At 33.3% G+C, this 16394-nt stretch overlaps 1 protein-coding gene across 6 annotated transcripts in view; it reads left to right on the top strand.

The window, feature by feature from the left end:
• Positions 1–16394, top strand: part of LOC128246867 (rap1 GTPase-activating protein 1-like) — a 168550-nt gene that overhangs the window by 119922 nt on the left and 32234 nt on the right. The window contains exon 1 of one of the 6 annotated variants that reach the window (XM_052965364.1): positions 558–1331. The exons of the other annotated variants lie outside the window; for them this stretch is intronic. Within the exon in view, the coding sequence (XP_052821324.1) occupies positions 1198–1331 (134 nt within the window). The 5' untranslated portion in view covers positions 558–1197. Of the gene's footprint in view, positions 1–557; positions 1332–16394 lie in introns of those variants that run through there. 6 annotated transcript variants of the gene reach the window in all.

Below are 16394 nucleotides of genomic sequence, written 5' to 3'. Positions count from 1 at the left end.
TGAAAAAAATTCAGATCGCAGATTTTTATATTAAAGTCCAAAAATGGATGTCTTATGTATTTTTCTTAAACCGTTAAGAAACGGTTTAAGCCAAAATTAAAACATTAATTTTCGAATGGAAATATGAAAATATATGATCTGATTTTTTGTCAGCAATCTTATATCATTCAGGTTTGCAGATATTTACCCAAAAATTTGCTCTTTTCAAGACAAAAAATAAAAACATTGTTAAAATGGCCAATCTGTGAGCATGCAGCTTTAAGTCCTTCAATTTAAACATAACCTAATTACTTTTTAGGAAATCGGTAAAATCTATCTGTACAGAAATTGATTGGGCTTACACAAAATTGAAATAAAATCACAATAAAATAATATTCCAAAATAAAATGTTTCCCAACCTACCTGCTTCTTTTTCTGTCAGTGTCACGGTAACAAGAACCACAACAAAATTAATATCATTTTTGTTTGGCCTCAGTAAATTTTATTATCTTGATTTGTTCGAAAATGTGACTTTTCAAGATGAAATTATATTTAATGCCATTTTACTTATTGAATTTCAGCTCTTATAATTTCAGCTATATTGGATTTTTTTTAAACACCTTTTAAAATGTGTTTTTCAATTGAATCTTAAAACAAAGAAAGAAATAATTGAAAAATAAAAACACTTATAAAAGTTAAAGACGGGGAATTTTAATGAAATGAAAAAGCTCAAGTTACAATACATGAGATTTATTGCTGTATTTTATTAGCCTTGAAACAAAAGGTGAAAGATATATGACTATTACATAAAGTCGTTACCACAGGACAGTTGGAGATGGTGCGTCAGTTTATACAGTTGACGAATCAGTGTGTTTTAATAGTTGCCAAGTAACGTATAATGTAAAAAGTACAGAAAACGGATACTTATCTGAAAAGGATTGTACTACTTGCGTTTATGATGAATTATCAGTAAAAAGTACTTGAAGTGTTAAACAGTTTTGAAGTGTTTCTGAATAAGTTTTGATTGTACAGGATTATTGAAAGTCAAGATATTTTAATTGTTTTAGAATGTAAATAATTACTGATAAACTTTGAGTATTAAAAAAATGTTCGTGTAATTTGAATAATATACATCTTCAGAATACAGAATGTTCTAAGAAATTGATTCTTAGTAGAGGATTATTTAAATTATTATTATTGTGTTAGAGATTATAGTTAATGGTGAGTGAAAAAATACCTACGAAAATGGATAAAATTGAGATTGGAAAAACATTGGATACTTTACCGATTTCATCCCCGAGAGTCCGACTGAAAAACATCATGTCAGCCCTTAAAACAATGGGCAAAAATGGGTGAGGATAATTATTTTTATTTTTGTACAATTAATTTGCGGTATTAGCTTCTCTGTATTTTTTAATTCTTTTTATGTATAATCGTTAGCAATTGTTATTGTTTTCTTCTTGATGGTGCAGAGAATTGTCAAATTATTCACTCAATTGTTAAAAATAAAATGAAGTAAAAAATGCCATGGTCATTAGTTTGAAACCATGTAAACGAAAGAATACAGTATTGTTATAATCATTATGCCAGCTGTGATACATATAATAGTCTGAGGATGAGTGTTAGTGTTCTAACTGGTCCCTGTTTTATACGCCTGCCTTCTTGACGCAAGTAATCTCACCCAAGAGGTCATTTGTTCGACTAATCTGCCAGGGCAAGTTCTTAATTTTGACCTTTTAAAAAACACACAATTGTGGTTTCCGCTATAATATTCCAAGAAATCAACTCAACATTCATATACTTATCAGCTCAAACCTCAGTCTTCACAATTTGAACTAGCCAATAGATTAAATTAGTTCAAATAAACCTAATTTGGATTTCAATGAAATTAAGTATAAATAATGATAATAAACATTATAGCACTTTGGCATATCATAATACATTTTTGGTGTTTTTTTGGGGGTCTGTATTTTTTTTAGACTTTTGAGAATGTTCATATATTTGATAAAAATGGAAGACATTGTATATGAGTATAATGCTACTTGCAATAATAATAAGCTTGGAATTTCTAAACCATATTTTTTGTTTCCAGTAAATGGTGCCAATTATAAAAAATACTAAGCTCAACCACCTCATCAGAATTGAATTTGGCAAGGTCAAAAACCACTAAACAAGATGTTCTATATTTATGTCTGTAAATTTTAGAGGTAGAAACCACTAAGAAAATATTTTGATGTGGTTCATCTTTCAATTCCACGGCAACCATTTGCTAAGTGGGTTTATGGAATTCACAGCTGGCTATAATGGGGGTTGAAAGATGTTCTAATGAAAATATCAAACAATCATTTGTTCATCAGATGGTTTTCCAAACCAACTATTATCCAAGATTCATTTTGAAATTGGCTTGATGCTTTACTAAGTTGTGCATATTCCAAAACCATGGGTTATGAGCAAAAATCTGTGATTCCCATGCAAGCATTATGTAAGTTTTGTTGCACATTTTGCTTAAAAAGCTGATGCATATGGTGCACCAAAGTATCATCTTAAGAAAGAACAAGTATAGGACTTAGGGATATTAAGCAAAGTGATTCGATGTATTATTGAAGATTTTGTTGTTTTTTTTCGAAAATGTTTAATGGGAAAACCTACTAAAAACCTGAAATTTGTGATGTATTTCTATTTTAAAACTGAAGTTATATATGAATACTTTTCCTTGCAAACTACATGCATGCTTGTAGACATCATGCTAGTCGGGTTCAGGTCTGCTTACATTTTGCTATTTGTAAGCAATCTTTTAGCAAGCCAGTTACCCAGTGTTAACAATTAAAGGCAGTCAATAACTCACTCTGATAGCTTTAAATTTATACTGCTGCAAGCCAGCATCCTTATGTTAGCAAGGAAGTAATTTTAGTTAGCCAGTCACTCTGTCAGCAAGACTTGACACTATACGAATGACACCAATCCATAAACTCTGTTAGCAATCCACTCACCCTGTCATTAATCCACACACTCTGTCATCATTTCACTCACTCTGTCACCAATCCACTCACTATATCACTCATCCACTCACCCTGTCACCAATCCCTTTACTATGTCACCAATCCACTCACTCTGTCAACAATCCACTCTCTACCACCAATCCACTCACTCTGTCACCAATCCACTCACTCTGTCACCAATCCACTCACTCTGTCACTAATCCACTTACTCTGTCACCAATCCACTCACACAGTCAGCAATCCACTCATCCTATCACTAATCCACTCACTCTGTCACCAATCAACTCACTCTGTCACCAATCCACTCACACTATCACCAATCCACTCACTCTGTCACCAATCCACTCACCAATCCACTCACTATGTCACCAATCCACTCACTCTGTCACCAATCCACTCACTCTCACCAATCCACTCACCCTATCACCAATCCACTCACTCTGTCACCAATCCACTCACTCTGTCACCAATCAACTCACCCTGTCACAAATCCACTCATCCTGTCACCAATCCTCTCACTCTGTCACCAATCCACTCACTCTGTCAGCAATCCACTCACTCTATCAGAAATCCACTCGTGTCACCAATCCTATCACTCTATCAGCAATCCACTCACGCTGTCATAAGTCCACTCACCCACTTACACTGACAGCAATCCATTCACCCTGTCACCAATCCACTCACCCACTCACTCTGTCACCAATCCACTTTTGCTGTCACCAATACACCCACTCCGTCACCAATCCAATTTTTCTGTCACCAATCCACTCACTCTGTCACCAATCCACTTATTGAGTGACCAATCCACTCACTCTGTAACCAATCCGCTCACCCTGTCACCAATCCACACACTCTGTCACCATTTCACTCACTCTGTCACCAATCCACTCACCCTGTCACCAGTCCACTCACTCTGTCACCAATCAACTGACTCATTCACCAATCCACTCACCCTGTCACCAATCAACTCACTCTGTCACCAATCCACTCTCTCACCAATCCACTCACTCTGTCACCAATCCACTCACCCTGTCACCAATCAACTTACTCTGTCACCAATCCACTCACTCTGTCACCAATCCACTCAGATGTCACCAAGCCACTAACTCTGTCACCAATCCACTCACTCTGTCACCAATCCACGCACTCTGTCATTTAGTCCACTTACTCTGTCACCAATCCCCTAACTCTGTCACCAATCCCCTTACTCTGTCACCAATCCACTCACTCTGTCACTAATCCACTCACTCTGTCATTTAGTCCACTTACTCTGTCACTTATCCCCTTACTCTGTCACCAATCCCCTTACTCTGTCACCAATCCACCCACTCTATCACCAATCCCATTAGTCTGCCACCAATCCCCTTACTCTGTCACCAATCCCCTTACTCTGTCATTTAGTCCACTTACTCTGTCACCAATCCCCTTACTCTGTCATTTTGTCCACTTACTATGTTACCAATCCCTTTACTCTGTCACCAATCTCCTTACTCTGTCACCAATCCCTTACTCTGTCATTTTGTCCACTCAATCTGTCACCAATCCTCTTACTCTGTCACCAATCCACTCACTCTGTCATTTAGTCCACTGACTCTGTCACCAATCCCCTTACTCTGTCATTTAGTCCACTTACTCTGTCACCAATCCCCTTACTCTGTCACCAATCCCCTTACTCTGTCACCAATCCCCTTACTCTGTCATTTAGTCCACTCACTCTGTCACCAATCCCCTTACTCTGTCACCAATCCCCTTACTATGTCACCAATCCCCTTACTCTGTCACCAATCCACTCACTCTGTTATTTATAGTCCACTTACTATGTCACCAATCCACTCACTCTGTCACCAATCCCCTTACTCTGTCACCAATGCACTGACTCAGTGAGTCAGCATTCTACTTTCTCACGTCACTGGTGTTCAAGTCTGAGGAGGATATTTAGAAATGTTTTCACCCAGATTAAAAAAAATGACTTGTAATGGTAATATCTGAATTGATCAGTTCTGACAACTCACACTGGGCCTTTGTTTAGATAGTATTTATTTTTGCTAAATATGGTTGTCTTAAGGGGAAAAAAATCATTGAAATCATGCTCACTAATTAAGGTGCTCAATCACTTTCTGCCTTAGCATGTTCAGATAATCATGCTGACAATAGTCTCCTATCTCACGGCAGCTTGTGTGGTGTTAAGTGCAGGAAACAATGATACCATTGTTTGAAGGAGTACTTGATTTTGCCCACTTGAGCTTTTCTCAGGGTCTTGACAACATTTTAATTGGTGATCTTGTGTCATCCAGTATGATCGATTTACTGTAGATCAACATTATTTTGGTAGGGTTTAAATTTCGGAAACTATATACTGTTGAACAAGGGGATTTTATTTTGAATTTCGATACTTTTGCTTTGTGATGGTTGGCAAAACTTGTGTAAATATCAAAATTAAATCTTGTCCAATTAAAATGGCAGTATTTTTCAACTCTACTGTACATTTATTTTGGTAAATAAGCAGTCAACCATTCATGGCTTTAATCAGGTGAAATGGTCGATTTAAACAGAGGCTGGTTAGTAGACAAAATATTATCTTGACCACTAAACTGGTCAATGGGTTATATATATATATATATGCATTTACCAAAACAAAATGGTCATGTTTCATGTGTCGTATTCAACAAGTTTTGTAAATACATATATATGAATCACCTTTACACATTAATTACGATAATTACATGAACAGCTCATATACACTGTGTATTAGTTATGGAAATTATGCTAACTGAAGTTTCATAATTATCGTCACAGCGTTGCATTAACTAAACATTGTGGAAATCGTCTGAACAAAGTTGCGAAAAAACGGACCTGATATATTCAAGGCCATCTACAGTATGCATATACATGGTATTATTAAAATATGTGTCCAATATCCTATAGTTAGTAAATAAAGCCTTATTTGGTCCAGACAGGAAAAAAAATAGATATGGAAGTATATATTTACTATAATGGCTGTAATTGAATAAGGTAAAGCTATTTATTTCTATTGTTTTAAGATTAACTCGTTCATATTAAATTGACTTTTTTTTTCCACTGCAGTATTTTTTGCATGGAAAAAAACGAAAACCTCTGTGCACTGATAAATTTGAATTAAACTACTATTTTTTTCAACCTTATCATTAATTGATGTTTAAAGAGTCTTAGCATTTGACATGTGTTAGAATTAGCTGTCATTTAAGGAGGCTGAGAGGTGATAAAAATCCAAATAGAGCTTAAAAAATGCTATCATCATTAAGTACTAGGTCTTTATCTCGGAAAATTGTTGAAATGATAGCCATGTGACATGGGGGCTTAGAATTCAGGGTCAATTATTGGTGATAATTTGAGTCTTTATTTTCATTATCAAATTCACAGATAATTTTCACTACCTTTGTAGCAAAATTTTGAAGTGTCCTCATTATAGACCAATGTTACCTAAATCTAGTTCCTTAAAGCTGAACTCTCACAGATTGACTGTTTTTACAACTTTTTTTAAATTTTTGTCTCGGAATGAGCCAATTTAATGCTTGAATGCGGGGATCCGGTGATATAAGAAGGCTTACTAAAGATCAGATTGCAGTTTTTCATATTTATGGTCGAAAAGCGTAACTAGCACTTTAAGAAAATTAAAATTTTCAGCCATTTTTTTAACAATTGCGATCTGTTCTATTGTGATTCATATTAAATGACTGAATTGAAGGCATTTTTGCCATTATAAATCAGCTGATTTTGAAACTAACATTTAAAATGTCAAAACTGTGTAGCTTTGATTAAGTGGTACATGATAATCATGTACAATATAAATATAAATGGTGCTGCTTAGATGATGACAAATTATTGTGCTGTTGGTTGTGATGCTGGTGGTGGTGCTGCTGCTGTGCTGATGATGATGATGATGATGATGATGATGATGATGATGATGATGATGATGATGATGATGATGATGATGATGATGATGATGATGATATGATGATGATGATGATGAAGGGATATGATGAGGATTATTAGGAGGATGACAATAAAGATGACGGATTAAGAATTGGAATTGTATTACAGTTATTCTGAATCTGCAATATTCTGTGGAAATGAATTTACTTTGCCCATCAAAACTTCATTGTTTTCTCTTGATTGAACTAAAGTAAATTGCACATTTTCTCACACAGTGATTTCCATCTGAAGATCTTCAAGCGACAAAAATTAATTCTTCCAATCAGGCAGACACCAATGTAATGTATTTTCTGTGAAGAGTATTAACAATGCTCAATGTCAGCTAGCAGTAATGAATGATGCCATAATGTCAAAGATTTATAGTCATTCAGGCATTAAACCTTAACATTCTAAAGACACAGCTTTCTGAAAAGATGCAGCTCTTAATTGCAAAGCTTTCTTAAAGATTGGGGGAAAAAAGCTCACCTTCAACAGTTTTTGCAAAAAGCAGCTTTTGTGATGAAATAATTGTTCACTTTTTTTGTGCTGACTGAAACTCTGAAGTGCCAAATCTGACTGAAACTCTTTGAAGTGCCAAATCTGACTGAAACTCTTTGAGGTGCTGAATCTGACTGAAACTCTTTGAAGTGCCGAATCTGACTGAAACAATCTGACTGAAACGTTTTGATGTGCCAAATCTGACTGAAACTCTTTGAAGTGCTGAATCACACTGAAACTCTTTGAAGTGCCAAATCTGACTGAAACTCTTTGAAGTGCCGAATCACACTGAAACTCTTTGAAGTGCTGAAACAGACTGAAACTCTTTGAAGTGCCGAATTAGACTGAAACTCTTTGAAGTGCCGAATCAGACTGAAACTCTTTGAAGTGCTGAATCGCACTGAAACTCTTTGAAGTGCCGAAACAGACTGAAACTCTTTGAAGTGCTGAATCGCACTGAAACTCTTTGAAGTGCCGAAACAGACTGAAACTCTTTGAAGTGCTGAATGGCACTGAAACTCTTTGAAGTGCTGAATCGCACTGAAACTCTTTGAAGTGCTGAATCGCACTGAAACTCTTTGAAGTGCTGAAACAGACTGAAACTCTTTGAAGTGCTGAATCGCACTGAAACTCTTTGAAGTGCCGAATCTGACTGAAACTCTTTGAAGTGCTGAATCACACTGAAACTCTTTGAAGTGCCGAAACTGACTGAAACTCTTTGAAGTGCCAAATCAGACTGAAACTCTTTGAAGTGCCGAAACTGACTGAAACTCTTTGAAGTGCCGAATCGCACTGAAACTCTTTGAAGTGCCGAATCGCACTGAAACTCTTTGAAGTGCCGAATCGCACTGAAACTCTTTGAAGTGCCGAATCGCACTGAAACTCTTTGAAGTGCCGAATCGCACTGAAACTCTTTGAAGTGCCGAATCGCACTGAAACTCTTTGAAGTGCCGAATCGCACTGAAACTCTTTGAAGTGCCGAATCGCACTGAAACTCTTTGAAGTGCCGAATCGCACTGAAACTCTTTGAAGTGCCGAATCAGACTGAAACTCTTTGAAGTGCCGAATCGCACTGAAACTCTTTGAAGTGCCGAATCGCACTGAAACTCTTTGAAGTGCCGAATCGCACTGAAACTCTTTGAAGTGCCGAATCGCACTGAAACTCTTTGAAGTGCTGAATCTGACTGAAACTCTTTGAAGTGCTGAATCTGACTGAATCTGCCTGTTCAAAGCTGCTGTTGGGACTTCACGAATTGAATGTCTCTTAGGTGCAAAATACTGTTACGATCATGCTTATTTACCATGAGTATGTTTTGCTAAATCAATTTGCAAACAATACTCAATACTTGTCCTGTTGCCTTGTTTGTGTCTTTATTGGTGTTTGTTTGGCATTTAAACATAATCTTGGTTAAATTTAAGGCTACTTCAGGCTTTTCCCTCTGATTTCCATTGTTCATGACCTTTATAAACAACTTACACATTGCCTTCCTTTTTGTAGAAAATATTTTAACCTTTAAGAATCTGCAGTGAGTAAAACAGATGCTGAAATGTCTCCTATTTTTAATTCTTCTTTATGGAAGCTTTTAAAGACACAGCTAGTGCACTTACGTCTTGGAGCTAATGCGTAAGTACCTTTTTTCTCTTCTCCCACTTAAAAAAGACGACGTAAAAAACATGTTGGTAATTAAAGGTCATTTTTAATTGACAAGACTTGTATCGAATTCACCCTATATGGATAATGTTCTGTGGCGGAATGTATCAGGAATTTTATACGGAATTGTCATTTGCCAGTGTCTTTGAATGGATTTCTGAGTGAGCCAATGCCTTAAAGCTTAGAGGGTTGATGGAATAGGGCTTAATGAAATGGTTACTTTTTTTGGAAACAATTTTTTCTGTGGTGATGATGTGACTGGTTCGTAATTATGTTCAGGATATCACAAGTTTAAGTGTTTGGTTATATTTTCTGGATTATTTTATTATTAACAATTTAAGAATGCTTGACTATAGAAAAATTGCATGTTTTATTTTGATTAACAAGAGTTCATTAATAGGAAGCTTTTGTTATAATTCGCCTTTGGAACAGACTTTTTTTACACGTTTGTCTACAATGTGAGGTATTTAAAAAAGCACTATATTATTATTTTATATATTTATTTAAATGGGATTTTCCTGGTATTAAAAATAACTATATGACCTGTAATACTGAGACACACATTTCATTGTGATTAAATTGCTGATTATAGTATTTCTAGATATTATATTAACCACAAAAAATGATTCATTAACCGCAATTTGTCAGAAACAGTTTCAATAGCTCAAATGAGGTAAAATCTTCAACATTAATGATGATAATGTAAAAAAAATGTAATTTGATGATTAAAATTATAAACTATTTTTACCATCCTTATTTTTTTCAACATAATTCGGATTTATTTTTTTTGAATATAATTATCATCTATTTTGAGGGAATAAAATTGACAGTGGCGTACTTGCAAATAGGATATCATTAAGAATTAGGCTTATAATCATTAAGAATTTCATCTTTTCATGGGTGTTAAAATATTAAGTCCACCTATTATAAGCCACTTATATAGCTGACATCCGATACACACAGATCCTGCGTCAGATTTTGTGTTGCCAATGTGTCAGATTTTGTGTTGCCAATGTGTCAGATTTTGTGTTGCCAATGTGTCAGATAATGAGGTTGTACGACTTAGATGACTTATAATAATATCCTAATGTTTAAAAAGGGCTCGTTCTGTATGCTCATTCTGACCATTCTTAATCATTAAGATTTTACTTCATGTCATCCAACTATTACAATAACCTATTTCGGTTAAGTGGTGATTCAGTTTATTAATATTCAGCAACAATGTTTTCTCGTGTACACATTTTTGTTGTCACCTCCTATAAAAATGTTTATATATATGAACCTGAAATGATTAATACCCAGTAATCTCACAAACAAATATTTTGAAAACAGATTAGCATACATAATGATAGGATTAATTATTAGACATCTTTTCATAATGTTCAAACCGTATGTGGGGTAGTTGACTCACCATGTATAAAACAGGTGCTCTAATCGTTTGTATCAATAATTGATCTTCGATTGATTATAGTATTGAATAAGCCCTGTAATCTTCTAGAAAAGATATATTCATAGATAATGAGGGGCAAAAATAAATATTTTCTTCCATAACTTTAGCAGAAATATTTTAAAATGCGGAAAAACACTTGAAAAGTGAATTTTAATTACTCAATTATTTCAGCAACATAAGGCTTAGTATAAGAAGTTAAAACTTAAGTCATTGCGTGCAAGATTTCTTTTCATTAAAAATCATGATGTAAAGTAAATAAGGGTTAATAAAAAATTGATGAGTAAAAAATATGCTATGCAATAAGGCCAAAAATTAATTCTATGTTTCCACTAACTTCTCATAATAAAATAGGGTTTGGTAGGTAAGCATTTTTTTCTTTCTTTTTTCTTTTTTGAGATCCGGGATTCTGTACCAAACGAACCTATATCAGGGTATATCGTTTACTATTATGGGTAATTTTAGGTTTAAAGTGGTCAAATTTTAACATATTCACTAAAAAACCCGGACTACTCTTTTTGTGTAACATTTGAGTTGCACGGATGGCATGATGTTATTTTTTGCTTAAATTAGCTGGTTAGTTTTGTTTTTTGAATTAATTAAAATGCTCTTGTTTATGGTATAACACTGAGCCTTGATGACATTCATTGTTGTAGATAATTCGCTGTTGGCGTTGAGGCATATAAATTAACTAAAAATATTTCAAGTTCTTCAAATGAAACTTAATTGGTATACATACACATGTTGTCAGTGACAATTAAGTAAATACACACACACACACCATTTAAGGCAAGCTGAATAACTCCGACTTCAATAAATATCAAGTTATGCCCCTTATTAGTCCCCTACCGGTTTCACCTCCGTCAGTCCATCCGTCCTCTTTCATTCCCTCCGTCCGTCCATCCACAAAAATCTCGGTCCTGCAATAACTCAAAAAGTATCCAAGCTAGGCTAAGTAAACTTAGTAAGCAGAAAGAGAGCAATATGGAGATGATGCATGTTAGTTTATTTTTTTGTCAGACAATGTTATGCAGAGTTATGGCCCTTGACTTATTAAAAATATAGCCAATTTGAACCTGTGATAACTCAAAAAGTGTCAAAGCAACAGACCGGCGTTATGTTAACATTAATGCTCCATGGGATTCTTAATGTTACATTGGAGTTTAAATGCTTGCGTCTCATATTTCATTCCAGATGTTGAATTATGAATGAGAATAGATTAATCATGGTTCAATATTAACCTTGATCAGTATTGATTTGACCCCTGCAGTGGCATTAAAACAATGAGGATAATGCATGTTTAATGTCGTTTTAATACTCGTTTTAACACAATTGAACCTGTGCGTGATTCCTAATTCAGATTTCATTCAGAATGGCTGCATGAAAGATTCCATTCTTATCAGGTAATTGACTTGGCATTGAAAAAATATTGCTGAATGAAATTTTTTGCAAAAGAATGTCCGATACCATACTGTGAGTCATGTATTTTAATGATGTTTTTTTCATATCAGAACAATGCTGATTATCAATTGTCCGGAAGTCTTACAATGATGAAAAGAAATTGCAAATTAACTTAATGCATAAAAAATTCATCTGAGGATGTAAAATTATAAGATTTGGCCAATTTATAAATCTTTAATCTTATTGTAATTTATTGGTTAATGTTGCAGTCTTTTTGTCAAACTGAAGTTACATCCCCTTTGCACTTGTCAAAAGTTATGTGCCCTTGCCATAATTAAATCACATGACTATAGCTATTCAGTTTTGGGGGTTGTTAAGACATATATTTTAGTAGATATATATAAGTATTGTAATTATTTGTCACAATTTTCTTCTAGTAAATCAAAAGAAAAGATTTATATTAACAGACCCATTTCCAAAAAATCCTGATGTAGCTCAGGTCCTTAATTCAGAATTGTTTTTTGTCATGTTTGAAATCTGATATATATATATATATATATATATGTTTCAATGCCAAAATTTTGCCGTATTGTTTTGGTATAAAGCTAGGATATGCACTAATGCAGGAAGCAATATATGTAAGAAAATGAGATAAGATTGTTTAAAAAGTGCAAAAATGTTATAAGAATTTGAGATAAATACATATGCCTCTTATTGAAATTCATAGTTTCAGTTGAAACTTAAAGGTGTACCTGGGCCGATTGTTCAGATCTTTGTTAAAATTAACAACATGATTAACAAAATCATTGTTAACTTTTAATCTGAAATATTTGATGATATGCGCATATATTTTAATATATGTTAAAAGCTGAAAAGGTTGTCTCAAATCTTTTTAGAAATACAACAGATCACAAGTTTATCCATTAAACTTTCAGAGCAGTAATGACATTAATTAAAGTAATAACAACAGGATTAACAACATCGGTGTTAACATTTAATCGGTAATTTTTTGATGATGTGCTCAACAAAAGTTAACAAGGAGGACATTTAAAACAATATTGTTAACTTTAAAGCTGCAATCTCACAGATTTACCACTTTAACAACTATTTTATTTTTTTTCTTAGAAAGGGCAAATTTTTCCGTAAATATCATCAAATGATAATTATTATAAGACTGCTGACAAAAAATTAGATCATAAATTTTCATATTTCCGTTCGAAAATTAGTGTTTTATGGTTTAAACCTAAAGGTTTAAGAAAAATGCATAAAACATCAATTTTTGAACTTAAATATAAAAATCTGTGATCTAATTTTTTGTCAGCAATCTTATATCACTGGCTTCCATGGATTTTTGCAAATATTCACTCATTCCAAGCCCAAACTAAAAAAGTTGTCAAAACGTTTAATCTGTGAGAGTGCAGCTTTAATAAAGTTCTGTTCATTACAATGGTAAGCGACACTGTCAGTATAACAGAACATGCCACCTGTTACTTTTATTATTCCATGTGAAATATGTGGCTGTAATTAGTTGTCATAAGTCAATTAATGATGTTAGCCTGTAATTAAGTTAAGAGTAGTCACCTGAGGCGTTACATGTACATGGTAAGGTCATCGTCGGTTATCTGACAGTAGATAATCGTAAACTGTAGTTTGTGTTATCTGATTACATGTTAAATTACACAATCTTTTTTTTTATCTTTTCCTTATGACTTGAATATTTCTTAAAACAAAATGAATATTTTATCACGCTTAAAATTATAATGATGGCCACAGGTGGAAGTATAAGTCGGGGATTGTGAACAAAATTATGGGATATAATTATATACAAAATAAGTATGGACGTTATAATGTATATAACTTTATATGTAAAAAAAACATTGTATAATACTGCCTCTTATTGTTAAAGCTCAGTTTTAGAGAAGGCAACTCTCGCAGCATAAGACTCTGCAAACATACTAAAAACGTTTACAATATCTCAAAAGTAAGCATCAGAAATCAAGTTAACTCCTTTCTTAATGTTGTTTAGTCAAAAAAGCTTATTGTGTACATTTGTGGTCTAATTTGGATAAATTAGAATAAGAATGCCATATAATTTTGCATGTCCAACTTTCAAGTATTTGCACACCTTTGCCGATAAACACGCGAAAGCTGACTCTTACGGCACCTGTAGGCTATGAAAATTATTAAACATCTACACAATTTCTGCGAAGAAAAAATGGGCTTAATCTATGTATACATGTATGTCGGTGCGTTTTCTGCATCATTCATTATAATATAAATTGCACTCCATAATTATAGGCTTGCCTTCCTCACTTTGATGTTATATGGTAGTAAATTATGAACATGCTCATAATTGATATATATCTCGGTATATCTGTCACGTTTAATTAACTAACCCATCAGTTGACTGTGTGTTGTAGCCTTTGGACATTTGGCATATTCACTTGATTACAAACATTCTGATGTGTGCCGATTAAATACACAGGTCAGTACAGACGGGCTTAATTTACCAGAATTCATAATAAACGATGATGTTTTGAAAAGGAATGTAAAACACAAGTCGAATATAATACAAAAATCACCTTATAAATCCATTTTCCATTTAAAGGGACTCAACTCTTACCATTGATAAAAAGTATTAATTTTTACCTATTTACTTCCCTTGCTTTTGTACTTTTAAACTGAGTTTCCTAGATTTTGTAATTTTTTTGCACTTTTATAATAGATATGTACTCGAAGATATAAGTACTCCTAAAAAAAATATCAACAAATTTACAGGTCTGCGTTGGTGAAATCAAAACATTTTAAGGTCATAGTCCAAATGAAACATATCTTAGAAAAAATGTCAATTTGTAATAGTATGGTTTAAGTTGAGGATAGTGGAAGTGAAAGGAAATATTTAAAAAAAAATATATACAGAGGAAAGAGTTACTGTTAACAATGCTAATTTGTATTGTTCTTAAGACTTTGGATTAATGTAATATATGGTTAGTATAAATAAGTAAAACATTAAAATCAGACACTGTTTCTTAAAATCAGACACTGTTCCTTAATTCTACATTCCAATATCTTTAATTATGAAGAAGTGAATTCTCACTGTAATTAAATCCTATTTATCTCCTAACTAAAGTACTGTGACATTTAGCCAAAGAGAATTCTCACTGAAATTAAATCCTATTTATCTCCTAACAAAAGTACTGTAACGCTTAGCCAAATTTGGAATTCTCACTGAAATTAAATCCTATTTATCTCCTAACTAAAGTACTGTAACGCTTAGCCAAATTTGGAATTCTCACTGAAATTAAATCCTATTTATCTCCTAACTAAAGTACTGTGACATTTTGCCAAAGAGAATTCTCACTGAAATTAAATCCTATTTATCTCCTAACTAAAGTACTGTAACATTTAGCCAAATTTGGAATTCTCACTGTAATTAAATCCTATTTATCTCCTAACTAAAGTACTGTAACGCTTAGCCAAATTTGGAATTCTCACTGAAATTAAATCCTATTTATCTCCTAACTAAAGTACTGTAACATTTAGCCAAATTTGGAATTCTCACTGTAATTAAATCCTATTTATCTCCTAACTAAAGTACTGTAACATTTTGCCAAAGAGAATTCTCACTGAAATTAAATCCTATTTATCTCCTAACTAAAGTACTGTAACGCTTAGCCAAATTTGGAAATCTCACTGTAATTAAATCCTATTTATCTCCTAACTAAAGTACTGTAACATTTAGCCAAATTTGGAATTCTCACTGTAATTAAATCCTATTTATCTCCTAACTAAAGTACTGTAACGCTTAGCCAAATTTGGAATTCTCACTGAAATTAAATCCTATTTATCTCCTTACTAAAGTACTGTAACATTTAGCCAAATTTGGAATTCTCACTGAAATTAAATCCTATTTATCTCCTAACTAAAGTACTGTAACATTTTGCCAAAGAGAATTTTCACTGAAAATAAATCCTATTTATCTCCTAACTTAAGTACTGTAACATTTAGCCAAATTTGGAATTCTCACTGAAATTAAATCCTATTTATCTCCTAACTAAAGTACTGTAACATTTAGCCAAATTTGGAATTCTGAATGTAAATAAATCCTATTTATCTCCTTACTAAAGTACTGTGACATTTTGCCAAATTTGGAATTCTGAATGTAAATAAATCTTATTTATCTCCTAACTAAAGTACTGTGACATTTAGCCAAATTTGGAATTCTCACTGAAATTAAATCCTATTTATCTCCTAATTAAAGTACTGTGACATTTAGCCAAATTTGGAATTCTGAATGTAAATAAATCCTATTTATCTCCTTACTAAAGTACTGTGACATTTTGCCAAATTTGGAATTCTGAATGTAAATAAATCCTATTTATCTCCTAACTAAAGTACTGTAATGCTTAGCCAAATTTGGAATTCTCACTGTAATTAAATCCTATTTATCTCCTAACTTAAGTACTGT

The sequence above is a fragment of the Mya arenaria genome, chromosome 9 (genome assembly GCF_026914265.1).
Source record: "Mya arenaria isolate MELC-2E11 chromosome 9, ASM2691426v1".
Lineage (NCBI taxonomy): Eukaryota > Metazoa > Mollusca > Bivalvia > Myida > Myidae > Mya > Mya arenaria.
Note: the sequence above shows the minus strand (reverse complement) of the source record. Positions and strands in the feature narration are given on the sequence as shown.